Below are 19,340 nucleotides of genomic sequence, written 5' to 3'. Positions count from 1 at the left end.
CCATCTGGCTCCAGGGGGATAAACGAAGGCCTTCCGAGGGTAATCCGTGCGGTTTTGTCGTAAAAATATACATATTTAAAACTTTATAAACGAAAATAACTGGCTTCCGGTCGCGGTCGACGCGCGTTCACGGAGATGGATGCTGGCATATGACGTAGGACGTAGCGTAGGAAGCGTCGTGACGTAGAACGAACGTAGAGTTTTGTTTTGCTCTGCTCTCTGGCTGCGCTGTCACGTTCGTACTACGTCACGACGCTTCTATCTCCATGAACGCGCGCCGACCGCCACCGGAAGACAGTTATTTTCGTTTATAAAGTTTTAAATATGTATATTTTTACGACAAAACCGCACGGATTACCCTCGGAAGGCCTTCGTTTATCCCCCTGGAGCCAGATGGATTACTTTTGTGAAGGATGCATGCTCATTTGCGGACTTCAACGAGCTGGACCCCATTGCTTCACATTCTAACCACTGAAAGATCTAAGACATTTTCTAAAATAACTGAAAATGTGTTCGTCTGAAAAAAGATTGACATATACATCTCGAACGGCTTGAGGGTGAGTAAATCATGGCTTAAATATCATTTTTGGGCGAACTATCCCTTTAAAGCCCTGTTTACAGATCGTATCTGATGAAATAGAACGGTTAAGATTAAAATTTGGACACATGCTCCTGTCCCGAGAATTTTAGGTTTATTTCGCTTTTGTGGACCTATTTTGCCAAACGCGTCACACCCGTGATTCTTCCGTTGAGAGCTTGAATAATAGACACTCCAGCCCAGTTGGTGGCGATAATGCACCTTTGCCAATTGCAAGCAAACCACGGGCATTTCATTGAATACACAGAAGAAGCAGAAGAAGAAGCGGCGGAGTAATACCGTAAAGGTGCTGCGGTCTCACAGCACGTCCTATTAAGTCAATGGAGTTGGACAAAAACTACGATAAAACCTGTTGGAATGCATCTTTTTCAGCGATTTTTGATGGAACATATCAGTGAACACCCCCTGACCACTCGGTGAGTTTCACGTCTTTGTAAACGAAAGTTTAATGTGTTTTTAGGACGGAATCTTCCAGTGCATATAGACAACCATTGTGGGGGTGGGGGGGGGGGAAGCGAAATAAACCTAAAATTCTCGGGACAGCAGCATGTGTCCAAATTTTAATCTTAACCGTTCTATTTCATCAGATACGATCTGTAAACGGGGCTTTAAGTGTAAAATACCGAACTTGTCCTTTAAGAGACCACAGAATTTAGGATAATGCAACAGTGTTATCTTTTATGTGGTCTCTCTTTCACTTGTTTCATGGAAAGAGCAGGTGGCATTGAAACATCAACAACAAACCAAAATTTCAATAAAGCATGTTTATTACAGATCTATAACAATACAAAAGAAATGTCACAACGTTTAGTTCAAGAATGATTGTGGATGGGCTCTGCTGAGGTGATGCTTTACTGTGTGCTTTTCTTCCCCTTTACTGTGTACTACAATGATGTGCTCTATTCAGATTATTTGATATGATACTTGTTGTCCTTAAACTATAAAATGATTCACTCTCTTGACTCTATAGCGTTTAAAGAAATCATTCATTATAGATACAAATGTGGATGACATTCTTTGCTTTTAAAATTTTTGGTATAGTAAGGAAGTCAAAATAAACGAATTACTTTATTAAAACAGTCCAGCCGATCAAAATCACAGGACTCATACTTAAAGGGTTAGTTCACCCAAAAATGTTTATTCTGTCAGTAATTACTCACCCTCATGTTGTTCCAACCCCGTAAGACTTTCGTTCATCTTCGGAACTGCGCTTCTGGGTTGTACGTCAGAAATTAAGCTCACTATTGGACGACGCTGGTCATGTGTGTGATGCTGGCCAATATTGAGCCTATGTTCTGACGTACAACCCAGAAGTGCTGTGCTGTTACACTATGTGAACTCACTCAGAAGAAAATGAATAGTTGAATAAAGTCGTTATTTTAGGGGGGGTTTTTCGCACACAAAGTATTCTCGTTGCTTGATAAACTTAAGGTTGAGCCACTGTCGTCACTTGGACTATTTTAACGATGCCTTTACTCACTTTTCTGGGATGGCAGATATTGATTACCTAGCAGCCTATGAAGAAGTGAGCCAGCTCTCAGATTTCATCAAAAATATCTTAATTTGTGTTCCGAAGATGAACGAAAGTCCTACGGGTTTGGAACAACATGAGGGTGAGTAATTACTGACAGAATTTTCATTTTTGGGTGAACTAACCCTTTAACACCACTGTTAAGAAAAACATAGTGCTCAATGAAACCCTTCTAATGAGTGTTATTTGATCGTTTTTTGGCAACATTCAACAGTTGGATGATAAACTACCTCTGGCTCAACTAAAACGATACACAGAGTGACAGGCAGTTTTACTGTTTCCACTGTAACCACTGTTTCCACTGTTTCCAGCATTCGTTGTCTGAGAGATTTTGTATTTTCATCCACTGGGCTGAGTTTCCTCTGCAGCACAGCCTCTGGAAGCAGCACTTATCTTTTGATCACAAGCCTGGAGAAAGTAACAAACTCCAGGGATGTCAGTGGGGAAGTTGGGCGGAAGATCCTCTCTTCTCCGGGGGATGAGAATGAACTCTGGACAATCTTTTAACAATCTGAAAAGAGAGAGCAGTAAAATATTGTCCTAAAGCCCACTTGAAGGTATACAAAGTAAAAATCAGCTGTAACACAGTGAAATATGATGAAAATACTTATACATGTTTTGGCTCAGCCAGAAATCATTTAATAAGGATAATCTTGTTATTCTTTCTTAAACATAAAAAAACACAGATCCATTTGATGGAATGTTCCTGGTCTACGTTTATGTAAAACTAATATAGTTGCTGACACTTCCTTGTACAATAAATAACGTCTCGGTTACGTATGGTAACCCTCGTTCCCCGAGGAGGGAACGGAGACGTACGAAAGAAGTGATTCTGGCGAATGGGGATCTCGCTCGAGAGCCTATCTACTTCGAGTGTAACTAAACGAGCCAATGCACATTGGCATGCGATAATTGCACCAGATGTTGTGCATCGCGGCACGAGCATATAATGAGCGGCAGGTGCATCACATCCTTGTTTTCCGCTAAGGGGCCGGACTTGTGACTCGGCCGTACAGCGGAAGCTCAGCAACAGTGGCAAGGGGACGTACGTCTACGTGACCGCAGTGTTGGGCAGAAAGTAGAAGCTCTAAGCAGAGAAGGTCAGTCACTGCTGTTCCACAAGACCCAATCAGTGTGACTTATTGGATAACGCTGGGAAAGCGTGCCCTTGGGGAAAGGAACGTTGCGTGAGCCACATCCTACCTCGGAGGGAGGCACTGTGACGGTTACACATATGGACTAGCCAAGCAGGGTAGTACAACATATGGCAGTCTCTGGGATGGTTCCAGCCAAGTTATAGGGGGGAAAGAACACCAGCAGAGATGACAGAGCGGGCTCTGTCGAGGGAAAGGCACGGGCTTGTCCGCAGAGGAGCTGATCGTGGAGGAATACACATAAGGGGTCACTGCAGGAACTGCTACATATGGACACCCAGCCTAGCACAAGTTCCACAATGCATACAAGTGTAGGCCTGGGAAGATACCGGCTCTACACGGAGACTATGGAATCTAGTGAACGTGTTACGTGTCGCCCAGCCCGCAGTTCTACATATATCTGTCAGCGAGGCACCTTGAGCCAGCGCCCAGGGGGAAGCAACACTTCTAGTTGAGTGTGCTCACAACCTGAACGGGCAAGGCATGTCTTAGGACTGACATCCCAAGACAATAGCAACCACTATCCAGTGGGCTAACCTCTGCTTGGAGACAGCCTTTCCTGCTGGCCTCCGTAACAGACGAAGAGCTGATCTGAGGTCCTGAAGCTTTGCGTTATGTCCACGTATAACCGCAAGGATCGGACGGGACAGAGAAAAGCTAGGGCTGGGTCTGGCTCCTCCAAAGGCAGCGCTTGCAGGTTCACTACCTGGTCCCTGAAGGGAGTGGTAGGAACCTTGGGCACGTATCCAGGCCGGGGTCTCAGGACAACGTGAGAGTTAGCCGGCACGAATTCTAGGCACGATTCGTCGACCGAAAATGCTTGCAGGTCCCCTACCCTCTAGATGGAAGCCAGAGCAGTCAGGAGCACTGTCTTTAGTGACAGGATCTTTAACTCAGCTGACTTCAGTGCTTCAAAGGCTCTGCAGTGCGGATTCAGTTTCATCGCTCCCCTCAGGAACCTGACGATAAGGTACCTTCAACTGCATCGTGATGTGCAGCGATAGCGGCAACATACACTTTGAGGGTGGAGGGAGACAGCCTTTGCCCCAACCCATCTTGCAGGAAAGAAAGCACAACTCTGATCGGACATCCTCGGGGGAAGAACACCATTCAACGAACAGGTTCCACTTCAGTGCATAGAGGCGCCTCGTTGAGGGGGCTCTAGCAGAAGTGATACCGCCTGGGGTAGGTCACCTAGAACCTCCGCGTCCCGTCCAGGGACCAGACATGGAGTTTCCAGAGATCTGGACGCAGGTGCCATTGAGTGCCCCGTCTCAGAGAAAGCAGGTCCTTCCTCAGAGGAATAGGCCAAGGAGGGGTGTTGCGAGGAGCATAAGTTCTGAGAACCAGGTCCAGTTGGGCCAATACAGCGCAAATAACAAGACTTGCTCCTCGTCCTCCCTGACTTTGCACAGTGTTTGTGCGAGAAGGCTCACTGGGGGAAACGCAAACTTTCGTAGGCCCCGGGGCCAGCTGTGCGCCAGTGCATCCATGCCGAGGGTCCCCTCGGTCAGGAAATAAAGCAACTGGCAATGGGTCGAGTACGGAGAGGCAAACAGATCTATCTGAGCGGCTCTGAAGAAGTCCCATATCAGCTGGACCACCTGTGGATGGAGACGCCACTCTCCTGGAAACGTAAGCTGTCATGAGAGCTCGTCGGCTGCACGATTGAGCATGCCAGGAATGTGAATGGCAAGAAGCGACCTCATGGAGATGACAGGCGAGTTGCGACATGCGGCGGGAGCGTAGACCACCTTGACGGTTGATGTATGCAACGGTCACAGTGCTATCCGTACGGACAAGTACATGCTTGCCATGTAGCGGCACTTTGAGCATGGGGCCCTCACATCCCTGGCATGCGGCCCAGCGCACAGCGTACTGTGAGCAACTCGAGGCAATTGATTTGCCAATGCAGTTGAGGCCCCGTCCACAGACCTAAAACTGCATGCCCGTTGTACGTACCTGCCCATAGAAATTAAGGGTCCGACCACGGGCTGAGAGTTTGGCGACAGTGCGGGGTGACGTGCACCCGGTACATGCTGCTCTGCCACGCCCATCTCGGGACTCGGCCGTGAAGCCAGTGCTGAAGCGGTCCCATATGAAGCCATATGCCCCAGGAGCCTCTGAAAAAGTTTCAGTGGGACCGTGTCGCACAGCCATTGAAGAGGAGTGGACCAACATTCCACAGGCCACAATCAACAACCTGATCAACTCTATGCGAAGGAGATATGTTGCACTGCGTGAGGCAAATGGTGGTCACACCAGATCCTGACTAGTTTTCGAACCCCCCCCCCCAGAGCGGCTGACTCTGGGTCGCCCATCTCAGGGCTGCTGAGACAGGTGGCGCCATCTTCCTGCGAAAGCTCGACGTCACAATAGAGCTAGCTGTGACAGTTTTTAATTTTTATTTATATTATTTTACTGACACCCTTGGCGACAAACAGACTGAGGGGAAGCTCACGAGTGACTCTGGTAACACATCGGGACAAGCTCCTCTGCAAGGTTTAGCCCTGGGGTGCTTCTGGACCACCAGCGTGGACATCGTCTAACCGAGGGCCAGCGCTGTGGCTTAAACCACGGTCAGTCACTATGCACAGCTCAACCCCGTCTCAGAACTACCCTTGTGCATTGCGTGTTTTGGCCTTCCACAGACTTGTAGGGTGGCCATCACATGCAGGGAAGAGACGGTCTGCAATTAGCAGAGGCGCCCCACCACCAAGGGTAGTGAGAGAGGAAAAACTTTTTCTGCAGATTTTGGCATGTTTGGCTTGCCATATTGGCGCCAAAATGCTTCCATACTGCCAAAGTTTTACACACACATCCAGGCACAGGGGCGGGGCAAGGCGATTTCGCATCGCACTGCGCCCCCAGAGTAGCCCGGGAAAGTGTGGCTGTCAAGTCTGAATCTGATTCAGCATGAGCACACACACCATTACAGTGGGAACTCAGCATCATCTTCATTTCCAGAGCGTAACAGCCCTCTCTCCAATGCAGCGATCAACATCTAATCTTCCCCTGGAGACCCGAATGAAATGCTTGGTCCCTCATGAGAAGCACCAGTAATCCCATCTGAAAGCTGTCAAACTCGAGGGCACATGGCACACTGAGCGCTCAAGCCCTCATGAGAAAGGCAAGATGAACAACGTGCTGACGTGGTCATGCTCTTGTTAGAGAGCATAAACCACCAACGAACGCAGTCTCAGCATGTTTGCAATGCGCTAGAGGAATGAGGGGCCCGAGGAGGTGGTCTCATCGGGGAAAGCTCACTGTAATCCTCAGATCACCAATGCTATTAGCCAAAGTAGTCATTTTCTGGTGGCCACAAGAAGAGAAACTAGATCGGGGAATAGGCAAGGGGACTCCACCTCATTTGAGGCACTTGAGTCTCGACCGCGCATCTAGAGCACCGAACAACGCGCGCTGAGTTGCTGTGACAACCCGCGCTGTCAGCCGGCAGCTTGACGGCACACGGCACGCTGAGCGACTCAAGCCTTTACGAGAATGGGAGAAAAACAACGTGCCGACGTGGTCATGCTCTCATGAGAGAACATGAACCTCCCACGAACGCAGTCTCAACACGCTTAAGCCCAGGCAGTGTGTAATTGTGACCGTCATATGAGGATAGGAAACGACCACATCCAGAAACACACGGTTTGAATGACGTCTTGAAAAAGTTGCAGTGTCAAACAGTGTATGCTCTTTCAGGAAATTACTCTCTCTGGTGCTGAAGCACCCAGGGATGACCGCGGCTACACAAACAGGATGATAGTGCAAGCCTGATGTGAGCACTCACATTCTCATTGAAGGCACAACATTCTGAGCTGTGAAAACAGCTGTTTTGCTCTCTGTGAGATTGCGGCCAGCGCTGTCTGTGCTGTAACACCAACACCAGCTTGAAGAGGCGTTCTCCTGAAGAAGCAGACTCGTCTTTTGAAGTTAAAACACTCTCAGATAAGATTGCAGAGCAGGAACAGCATTCACCGCCTGGCTCCGAAGCGAAAGACAAAGATGCGATGCACCTACCGCTCATTATATGCTTACGCCGCGATGCACAACAGCTGGTGCAATTATCGCATGCCAATGTGCATTGACTCGTTTAGTTACACTCGAAGTAGATAGGCTCTCGAGCGAGATCCCCATTCGTCAGAATCACTTCTTACGTATGTCATAGTGAGCTGACGAAGGGGAACTCGCTGTTGAGCTCATTTATGTGTACAAATCATTTTACTCCCACTTAAAGATTAAATATTTGTTTATATCTCAAAACTACAAGAGAATTAGAAACATGCTGATTCAAATATAATAATACAAAAAACATTTAGCCAATATGTGATGTATACAGAATAAAAAAGCAGGACAGTTGTCTCTGTTTATACCTGTATGTGGTGGGACTGACGTTAATCTTTCTTGGCAGGCTACAGGACTCAAACTTGTTGGCTAATGTGACATTATTTCCAAAAAGGCAGTAGCGGGGCATTTTAACACCAACCACACCTGCCAAAACCGAGCCAGAGTGGATCCCGATACGCATCTGAGAATAAAACAAAGCAAGCACTTTGTTACAAAAATTAAAAATTGTTTTGCTTCACTTCTTTCTTCTCAGATATTCTTTTTTTAAATTCTTTATTTCAAACTATGTGTAATATTACTATTTCTGAGCCTCCTGACATCTCCTGATGTCTATTGTTTGCCAATACATTTCATGTTAAAACGATGAAAATACAGAAGATTCAACCCAATCTTCAAACCAAACATAAATATTACTTTTCCCCAAGATCATTTGTTAAGAAATTTTTTTTCATATTTTTGTGTCTAAAGCAGCAGTATTAATAGTCTAATTCCAATTCTGATCAATTATTCTGTGTGACAATTGCACTGTTATGAATAATATGAACATATCAATTTTTTATCCTAAAATAGGATACATTAAATGTGACCTGTCAAAAATTATTTTCATTGTAGTGTGAGGGTGTTTGCACAAAAATGTACAAGCATTCTGTGTAAATGAGTCATGCATCGATTTTATTCTACCATCGAACAACATTGTTGAAACAGTTGCATTATTTTGTTTAATATCAGCAGTCTAGTAAAGGTTTGCATGACAAATGAGAGAAATTTTAATAAATGAATAAAAGAATAAAAGACAATAATAAGTATATGGAACATTTGACTCATTACATATTATTCATGCTATAACTGTACACATAATTTGGAAAAACCTGATGAAACACTTACCTTGATGATCTCCCCCATGGGAGTCGTGACCTCATCTGACAATTCCATCATCTTCAGAGCCATGAGAGCAATCTGGACAGCATGGGTCGGACACTCTTTGTGTAATCCTCCAGCTACACAGTACGCATCGCCGATGGTTTCCACCTTGAACGCACAAATGAGGACATATGAAAGGTTATGAGAGCAGAGTGCTAAATATTTCATAACACACCTCTGAGTATATTCAAGGTTCATGGCTGCCGTAATATTCTGAATTGCCTCTCTTGTGACATTCATGTATAAGTTAAAACCAATTAACATAATCGTTGTGAATTTAGACAACAATTTAATTATGATTAATAAATTATATTATATTATTGCATAATTATTATTAGATCATATATATATTTACCCTTGTATAGATCACCCCTTGTATTCCCAGCCATGCACCGGATTACCGGTAGGTTAACTGACTATTTGATGTAATTTTGACCAAAAAATAAATAAAAAATCAGCAGTTTCTTACAACGTGAAAGCAGAAGTTTCAGTGTTGAAAGTAAGCTATTTTGAAACCAGCTATAACAAACTAACTTTACGTTAACAAAATGGTACAATTTTGACAGCTTGAGAGACATTAATTCCCTGTTATTGCACATTCAGTATGGAGATGTTTGAGACACACATCATGAACCAGCTGAGATATGTTGGGAGAAGACAAGAGGGGAATCTATTTTAGGATATAGCTGTCTGTAAGAATGTAAGCAAAGCCAGACACTAAGCTAAACTTTTCCTCCACTGTCTTTTACAAGAAATTCATCTCTGCTGCTGCATGTGTATGGGAAATTCTGCTACAGATTACATTAGCCAACCTCCCAGCACTTTATGAGCCTGCATGTCAGAAATTATGAAAAATGAAAAAGATTTCGGGTGAATGATTGTCTCAAAATCTCAAGGGCCCCTAGATAAACATATTTTGCAATCTCCAAATAAAACAAAAAACAGCCCCATTTTTGCAACTTTGAAGCTAAAAAAGGTTTTAATACACTATGCCAAAAACATAGAACCAAAGGACAATTCATCCATGAAAAATTCAACACTTATCAGTTCACTACTGATAAGCAGTGAAATGTTCTAAATAGTGTTATTTATTTGTTCGGACGAAAGTACAATATCACTCACCTTATAAACATCCAGCTCACCGCAGTGGTGATCAAACCTAGTGTAGAGCTCACTGAGCATGTTTACCACCTGCATGGGCGTACAACGTGAACAGGTTGCAGTGAAGCCCACAATATCTGAGAACAGCATGGTGACATGATCAAACTTTTTCGCCTGCACAGGAAGTCCCTGCCACAAACGCTGGGCGACGTTCCCTGGGAATATCGTGAAGAGCAGCTCTACCGTTCGCCTCTTTTCTTCTTCCAGGGCCTGGTGTGCCTGTTCCAGGGCAGCTTTGGCTTTGCCCAGTCGTTTTTTTAGTCCATCTTGGGCCTTGGTCTGCTCCCCAACCAGAACAACATCTCGTAGTGCATTGTGGATGGGAATGTCAGAGAGGTAGAGCCCCCGGCCTGTCAATTCCTCCAGCTTATCCACACACGGAGAACCGAGGAAGAGGAGAGCACTCATTTCTGACATGAAGATCATCTGCCCCTTCAGGTCCATATGCTAAAAGGAGAGGGTTGGGAGGATGGGAATTAATTCAGAGGTTTTGGACAAGTTTGCTATAATTGTGACCAATGTATATAAATATATTATGTTAATAAATATTATTTAAATGTAATACTGTGAAGCTGCTTTGATACAATCTGTATTGTGAAAAGCGCTATACAAATAAACTTGACTTGACTTGACTTAATAAATATTTTATAATACATAATTTAATCAAGGCACTTTCATGGTTATTCTTCATGTGCACTATTTATGCATTTACGAATTTGTATGAATTTGTACGATCTCATTCATACGATTTCATACAATCTGCTTAAAGGGTTAGGTTAGGTTTAGATGTGTGGTTATTAATGGACTTTTACTTTTTCTAAAAATATATATATTTTTGGACAAAACAAACTGCAATAATTCATACGAATTCACCACCAATTTGCTAAATGTTTGCAATTTTCTCTTGAGAACGGGTTGAATATAATGTAATTTATCTTGCTCAAAGGGATTTGATTTGCACTTAGTTTACACATTGTTTTGAAGTAAGCTCCTTAACGTCATCCTGACCCTACCACCTACCTAAGTTCATAGTTTTGTTTAGGGAAATTATTTATTTGCTGACTGATGTCGATTTATCTTATGTCAGTAGAATCTTATAGTGTACACTGGAAATATTCCATTTTTGTATTGTATATCCAAAAGATCTGACTTACAGTAGTGTCTAAAAATTATGTTGGATATCAGTTTTTTTATGAAGTTCAATGAAACTATCAAAATATTTTAGATACGAAGGAAAAACAAAGCACAAAACTTGGTTAAGGTATTTAAAATGATTTGGCAAAAAAGGCAAACTACAGCTACAGGATTATTTGAATAATATTTATATAAAGGGTAAAGATATACATTTTCCAAGGTCGGACATCACTTTCGGCTACTGCCGTATATGAATTTGAGTTTTTGAAAGGACCCAAAGCAGAATATTAACTGATATTTAGTCTAAGTAAATAAAATGAATGTGCCATTCAGTGCAGTATTGTTTAATAAAATAATAATATCTTCCTCTATTTTTCCCAAAAATTACAGAGGGGTAAAGCTGAAATGAATTCTGCTTGATATAGATAAATGTAACTAATAAAGGAAAGCACATTAGATTAAACATTATATGAAACATGGATGCAAAAACTCCTTAAAATGTCTCTATGTATATTACGTGTACTGTTTGTTTCTTAAATTGATCTAGATATGAGGTTGCTGTGCAATTCCTTTCATGTGATCAGGTAGATCTCATTAATTGTGCCTTTGAGGGGCCTTCCACGTCTTGACATTTGGCGCCATGTTCATTTAATTGTGGTACAGGACTTTATTGCATTGCCCTTATTATACTGATCATCTGCAACCTAAGAAACTGAGATTTGCCAATATAAATTTCCCCTCAACCACCTCATAAAAACTCATTTCAGATCAGCATGAAGATAAACCTATGAGTAAAAATCCTACTAATTACTTTGCACTGATTAGTTAAATCATGTTGTGCTTTTTAATTGTCTAATCAACATGAAACCCAAAGCAATCTTTGATTCTTCTTATTCGTTGATGCATGTCGATGAGATACAATGACACATAGACCTTCAGAGGTTCACATTGTGAATGCAAACTTGCATACATTGCATTCAAAGTTGCAAACATAGATGTTTTTCCACACTTTGTTTAGCTTGTCTTAGCTAAGCAATAAGCTTGACATTTTAGAAAGTCCCAGGTAAGCAATTTCACACATAACTGGTGGCCCATTGTTAGCATCAGCACAACAAAAAAATACCTTTCCAGGGCTGTCAGCAGAGCTCGCTCCATGATGTTTCAACCGTAGCATGAACTGGGTGTTAAGCATGGTCAAAATATCCTGGAAGCTGGCTCGTATCTCGGGTGACACAATGGCAAAGTGCTCATTGAAAACAGGTCTCCTTTGACCATCTCTGTATCGCCCAAGCCTCCTTCTCAAACCATCTCCAATCTGCATCAGGACCATTTCCTGATCCAGGAGAATGTGGAATGGAAAAGTAGAGTAGAGCAGCGAGAGAGGGATGTCTCCAGACGAGTGTGTCCTCATGGGGCTTGGTGTGAGGCTCCTGCCATCTCTCACTACCACCGAGTACAACAGATGGGGCTGATGACTGGCCTGTAGAGCACCACTGTCTTTACGCCCAACATCCATTCTGACCTCCACCCGTGTGCAGTAGAGCAAACACGCTGCCGCCTGGATGATACCCGAGAAGAAGAGCTCAGTGGTGGGGAGGGGGTTGAAGTAATAGACTGTCAGGAGTCCTGGATCTTTGTCCAGGCAGAGGATGGATGCTTGGTGGATGTAACGCTGTACCTCAGGGGTGGGCAGTGTGCTTTGCTTTAAGAGAACATTAAAGCTGTTGAGAAAATCATGGAGAGCTCCCCCCACCACTCTGAGAATATGACCATCCTCCTCATAACAGTCCCGAAACACCTCCAGTCCCAGAGAGATCTTTAGTGCATCCATGGGGATACCTTGGATTTAATGTGAAAAATACAATTCATTAAAAATGTAATTAATATTAATGAATATATAAACATTTTAATGCCTCTTCTTACCTGTTTTAAGTGAGTAGTTTCTCATGACATCGGATAATTGTTCAGCATTGTCCAGTGTCTGAGATCCATCAGAACTGCATGCTACAGGGCTTTGGACACATATTAAAACATATAGTCAATAAATGAATATGTAGAATGAAACAAGGAGAACAACATCAGAGCACTTTTGAACTTTAGGCTGAACTAGGAAAATATAATATAATATAATATAATGTTATATAATAATTCACATTGACAACATTTATAGACCATATCATTGAAAATATTGTATGGAATATAACATAAAACAATGTGGAAAACAATAATGAAATACTTTGTCATAAGAATGAAAACAATATTCAAACAATCTCTACAACAGTAAATGGTCGACAAATTGGCAAAATTAAAAATAGAATGATACAAGGACAATTGTATAATACATGGTCAACATTAACAGATGTAAGGCAACATATTATAATGAAAGGGGAAAAAAAACATCTTACCAACTCATGTCTATCTGCTGTTTCATAACTCTGAACAATGCATTTCGCAATTTCTCGAACTAAAAGAAAAATATAACATTTCATATAGCATACCATATCGTGTGTGCATTTGATATTGTAATTATTAACTGTCGTTTGTCTGCCTTGCACATTTCTCTTTGCGCGCTTTGCAAGCAAAACGCAGAAATTAAACAGATTTTCCAATCCAACGTATAAGAATCTGCTGCAAAATATCATCAGGTGAATTAAACATGAATTTACCTCCGGGCACACCAGCTTTCGGATGCTCTCGCCCAGTGAATGCAGATTAACTTTGCTCCGGCTTATTTTGCGTTTTGGCAGAATGTTTGCGATATTACCCTGCACCTCTCTGGATACTGGCACAACATTCACCGCATTGCTTTCCTCAAAGTCCGCAGGTTCCTCATTTCCCACGGCCATAGAAAAGGGGCATTCACCCGAAATCTTAAGATCCTTCAGTTTAGCGCAAAACATTATTTGCAAAATAGTCCTCACCAAACATCCAGCAAAAATATCTACATTGTGAATATCCGACTGAGACCATTCATGCCCATCCGAATACAGGATAGAAGCATCCTAGGTGATGGAAAAATCTCAGCCCAGCAAGGAAATATATTTTGCCCGCACGCACACGTCTTCTCCAGTACCAAGCTATTTCAAACTTATCAGCAGCTATTCCGCCTGCATACAATATTCATAGTAAATTACAGGGGCAAATGATGAGCCAAGGATCATTAAGTATGGCCAATCACAAGCACTAGTGGAAACCTCCAGCTAGCCAATGGATGCACTGGCAGACAGAGCTCCTAAAAGATGTATAATACTCGTCTGGAGATGCGTGATATTCTCCTGGAGATGCTATGTACCATGCGCATCATCCAATGGATTGGCTGGTTATTTTAGAGGACTGCCGTTCTGCACCGAGTGTTTGCTCGATCCTCAGCTCATTTGATATGCTTTTAGCGACGTCTAGCAAATATTTAAATGTCACATACTGTATAGTTTAACCCTATCCGTTGGATTATTATGCAACATCACGTTTGATTTAATTCGGATTCCAACTGAAACGTTTCCAATAGGAAACGCTCTCAACATATCGCACTTGGATCTGTGTCATGCATCCTCTCAGAAACGAACAATTTGGACACATGCTCCGTTTTGGGCCACCAGATGTCTGCCCAGTTTCTCGCCAACATAAATTGCCATGTTACTCATTACAGTAGCAAATAGATGTTATGTAAGTGTCTCAAGGCATTGCATTCTTTCATGGGTCCCTTTCCTTAACAGACAGCCAGGACTTGTCAGACTAATGAGGAGCATCGAGTTCAAGAGATCATGCTAGATTCCAGTTGAATGAACCTAATTATTTGGAGAAACAACATATTTGATTTCATAACAAACAAATATGTCTTTAACCACTAAAAACAAAACAAAAACAAAAAAATCATATATTTTTATATTTTAGTCTAAAATAAGGGCAGATATTTCACACTATTGCACAGGGGGAGAGTGGGGCAACACTTTTTGATTTTCTCAGTTTGTGTAAATCCATATAAAGTTTTTACTTATTATTCCCACATAAATTTCACACAGTCATGTCTTTTACAATTATGCGGTTTTGTTTCATGAATACAGTGTACGCTTTTTTTTCTTTATTTACCCCAAAATAATGGAAGTGAAATGTGAAAACATGGTGGGGTACATTGTAACATGTGTGGGGCACATTTTAACATGACAGCTTAAAATGTTATCTGATCAAATACAAGACAAAATAAAATAAAATAAAATACAATTATTAACTTTTTCATATAAAATAATGGATTTTTTAATAATTAAAAATAAACTCATTTTTGAGATTGACACAATGTAAAACACAGCTACAGCATAGTTCAAAACATAATAATAATTAATAATTTCTGAACATTGACTCTTTATTCACCTCTTTCTCATTGGTTTCTCAATAGAATTCATAAAAGTTCATGTGAATTATATCACTAACGTTATAGAATAGCATAGTTCTAGGGGCACATAACACAGTGTTACAATGTTTTGCACCTTTACTCTACTACAACTTAGTAAAGTGATGGATTTTGTAGGCAGGTTAAGACTGGATTTAGATTGTTTAAATGTACTGTAAAGGAATACCAATGCCTTGTTTAATAATAATAATAATAATAATTGCATGTATATTTAAATCTGTAGCATTTCACAGGTAATTTAAGACTATTTAGATTTTTAATGTTTTAAAAGCTATTGCAATTATTACAATATGACATGTTTTTGGTGAGTTTATAATGTAATTTTTTTTTTAAATGTAAAAGTTGTTATATTATGAGCTCAAGATTTTATTACATTTTGAGAAAATGATTACATTATGGACATTTTATTACAACAATGTAATACTTATTACATTATGTGCAGTTTTTACATTAGTTATAGTATTGCACTACTATTGAACTAGTATTTTAGTGTTGAACTAAAATTATATCCATTTTCCCCTATTGTTCTTATCAGTTTCTGAACACATATTCAAATAAGCCGAAATCGGCCACCTTACAAAATACTTTATGTAATAAACAAACAGGCATGGGATCTGTAGAATTTTGAAAGAGGGGAGTTCCAGTTTCTGTGGAAATCTTCAGAGTTTTCAGTGAAGAATCTTTTGGACATGCATGAACAATAAAAATTTTCTCAAATAACCCAACTTTTTCTTACTCAGTAAACTAAATATTTGCTCTCAGTATTTAGGAATCAACTAAAAAGTATTGTATAGTGATACTATTATACATTCTTTTCCCATTCAAACTGAATTTAGTATAGGGCATTTCAACCTTCAAATTAGGGAGGAAAAAAGTTCCAACAGTCTTGATAATTTTTAAAATAGTACATGACTTTCATGACATTGGTGTCTGTACCTGAGAAGTTTATTATTAAAAGGCCGTTCGTATTGGAACCTGTTATCATCATCTTCTTCATCTTGGGACAACTGGAGGTTGCAGACCCTTAAATCCATCATCAGTTTATGGGACTCAATTAGCTCCAGAAGAGCTCACTGATTAACAAACAAGAGGAATCACATGAGCAGCTACGGTGGAGTGCAGTGATCATTCCTCTGATTAACATTAATAGCCACCTAATGGCCACAGATTTGTCAATGCATGATGCCATGCCAGTACTTTTTTAAGACACTTTGAGTTATGCATATGCTTTCGGTTGTTTACTTGTATGGTTGCTTATGTGTTTTCTGTGCACATTCTGTATGTTTATGTGATATTGGCTTTGATTATACTGTATCTATGTGATCATTATGTAATCACTGGCTACTCATCAGCATTAAAAAAAAAGATTTTTCTTCTTATCAGCTACTCGAGCTGCCAACACAGAGCCCAAGTTTAATTTGGGAAGAAGGCATAGAAGAAAGATAAAGATGGAAAAGAGAGATGAGACATTTGTTTACTTGTTAGTTTATCCTCATTTGTCATTGGTGGCACTTCTTAGTTGCGTGATGTCAAGCTCTGATTCTGTCTGTGCCCACATACTTTGAAAGCTATAGTGCCAGCTATAATCATCTCTGTCCTCGATATTCTCTCTCTCTCTCTCTCTCTCTCTCTCTCTCTCTCTCTCTCTCTCTCTCTCTCTCTCTCTCTCTCTATGCATAGACAAATACCCAGTATCATGCTAAAATAGCACTCCATTAAGAATTCATTGTTTTAAAACCATTAAAGTTTGGAGCAAAACTGATTCTTGTTATCCTGGCAATACAAACCTCTGTTTACAGATTTAACCCAATTTTGCACTTGCTTTGATTTGAATTATCTTTCCCTTATAGAATAGCAGTAGTTTGTTTATGTGTCTTTTCAATAAATGTTAACGTAGCTGCAGCTAAAATGACAGATTGTTACAAAGGGCGCTGACACATGAATACAAATATTTCACCACCAAATGTCACTAAATAAATTAACTCGCCAATCTCCATGACTGTTACAAGCAAGACTCATTTAATCATGCCATCAGTTCATTAGCCTACGTCATGTTTGGTACAAGTTTATTATTTTCCCAGTGGTGCCGGCATGAATAATTTAAAATTCCGTGGGTGCTGTGAGACATTTGCCATTCTGGAATCATTGCTAGATCTGTGCCTAATATAATAGAGTGATAGAATTGATTTAGAAGTTTGTTTTGGTCAGTGCCGTCGGGGAGGTTGCTGATTGGCTAGGTGGCTTCCATAGCAATGCATCAGGTCCAAAATCCTGTGTAAAGCAGCGTGACTCATTCTTCAGAGGTGGCAAAGGGAACAAACCTCTCTGCAACTGATGACACAAACAGCTGAGAAAGGGCCAACAGAACAAGAGCAGGTGTGTGTGTCTTTGTGTTATTTGCCCATTCACAAAAGATGTATATAAATTGGGGACATAATGAGGACATATGAGTACCTGGACCACACACACACACACACACACACACACACACACACACACCCTCTGGCACCGTCTACTGCTTTTGAATTTATTCAAAGAACATCATAGGTGTATCCTCAGAGCCTTGAAATAATTTTTCCTACCATAAATGACACATGACACTCTCCCGCCAATTCTACTTCTAATAGAAGAAGATTACATGACCCAAGGGTCCTTGTAGCTGAAAAGGATGTTTGCTCTGAGTCATTGACAATCTCATAATCCAGAGATGTGTGGATGGCTGAGCAGGACTCGTGTTGAAAGGGAGTTTGCCATTAGGAGCCCTTAACAACACAGAAAACAATACTGAACATGAAGCACTCTGAATGATACTCCAAGCCAACACTTCATTCATTTGATCTCTTTTTTTTTTTATCTCATTCTTGAGAATGTGCCACAAACTGAGCAGTGGATTTCGCAGGCAGGCAACTGTGTTTTGACCTTGGACTAGAAATTGTGTGAAAACATGGAATGAAATGAATACCCATGGCATAAATTGATATTTAGTTAAAATGATGAGAGAAATAACAGAACAGGAATGTTTTTCAAATGTTTCAAAATAATGAATGTTACATAAATCTTATCGATAAACGTTCATTTGTGTCAATATTTTGTCAAATTGCTCCAACCACAATTGAAAAAAAAAATCAATCAGAGGTCTGTGTACTGTAGATGAACTTTACAGGCCGAGTGCAAAACTGTCATTTACAGACTTCCACTCTTCCACAAGATTAGTCTCTGCAATATCCATGGAAGGATTTTGAATCATTATGTAATCCTGTCACGTATTTATGAACGCAATGATGGTTTCGAGCAGCACTGGGAGTTTGTGTATGTGTGTGACTAGAATGTCATTGCTCAATGCCATAGCAACACACCCTCCACCAGGAGAAATGTTTAACTGAGTCCAACAATGTGACTAAAATATTCTTTCTCCAAGGGAATATTTTCTCTCTAATTGTATCCCTTCTTATATGCTTGCATGATCACTGCCATGCAGAACAGTAGCATGAACTGACCAACTTTTTGAAAGTGCAAATGTATGTAAAGCACAATGTTACATACAGTACCACACATCGCAATTTTGAAAGCGCTCATTAAAACATTGTTGTATACCTCAAAGGATTTTGATCCTGTTTATGGGCCCCTTGCTGCAATCAGTTTTGCAGGAGCTCATTTATTCTTTAGAGGAGCAAAACAGCATGATGAGGACATTCATTAATGTTCTGTAGGCAGACTGGCCCCTGACAGCTCAGTTTATTACAACACCAGTGTGATTACTGTTATTATTTTTAGCACTAGTAGTAGTGGTAAAAGTAGCTCGGTCTAAGCACACAAAACATTTTTTGTCTTTTTATCTTTTTTTCCTGACCCACATAATGTAGAGGTCTAAAAATAATTGTACCAAACCAATCATTGCAATGCAAAGTCAAAGTGCTGATTATGTTAACCTAAATCAAATGACGGTACAGTAGATGCCCAAAACACTTATCCATAGATAAATTGAGGGCACTTTGCAGTGAGCACCGCAGGAGACCTTCCTCTGGAGCATTCTCACGCTGAAACATCACAAACACATTTAAAAGCTTAAATAATAGAGAGAGTTGA

The 19,340-nt window shown here is 40.9% G+C and overlaps 1 protein-coding gene across 1 annotated transcript; it reads right to left on the bottom strand.

Annotated features, from left to right (window-relative positions):
- Positions 1 to 1,347: 1,347 nt before the first annotated feature.
- On the bottom strand, positions 1,348 to 14,525 carry gucy1a1 (guanylate cyclase 1 soluble subunit alpha 1). Its single transcript, XM_082163739.1, has 8 exons — positions 13,516 to 14,525; positions 13,255 to 13,313; positions 12,773 to 12,861; positions 11,973 to 12,688; positions 9,677 to 10,162; positions 8,519 to 8,662; positions 7,660 to 7,814; positions 1,348 to 2,640 (listed from the first exon to the last, which is right to left on the bottom strand). The coding sequence occupies exons 1-8, from the start codon at positions 13,747 to 13,749 to the stop codon at positions 2,469 to 2,471; spliced, it is 2,055 nt and encodes a 684-aa protein (XP_082019865.1). The 5' UTR covers positions 13,750 to 14,525; the 3' UTR covers positions 1,348 to 2,468.
- Positions 14,526 to 19,340: the final 4,815 nt, after the last annotated feature.

This window comes from Leuciscus leuciscus, assembly GCF_965113295.1.
Source record: "Leuciscus leuciscus genome assembly, chromosome: 3".
Lineage (NCBI taxonomy): Eukaryota > Metazoa > Chordata > Actinopteri > Cypriniformes > Leuciscidae > Leuciscus > Leuciscus leuciscus.
This window is presented reverse-complemented; position numbering and strand designations above follow the sequence as displayed.

Coding starts and splice junctions, on each gene's coding strand:
- gucy1a1 (XM_082163739.1), bottom strand. CDS start 13,749: ATGTTTTGCGCTAAACTGAAGGATCTTAAGATTTCGGGTGAATGCCCC. Junction 12,862..13,254: donor CAGCAGATAGACATGAGTTG/GTAAGATGTTTT, acceptor ATGTGTCCAAAG/CCCTGTAGCATGCAGTTCTG. Junction 12,689..12,772: donor AAACTACTCACTTAAAACAG/GTAAGAAGAGGC, acceptor ATTAAATCCAAG/GTATCCCCATGGATGCACTA.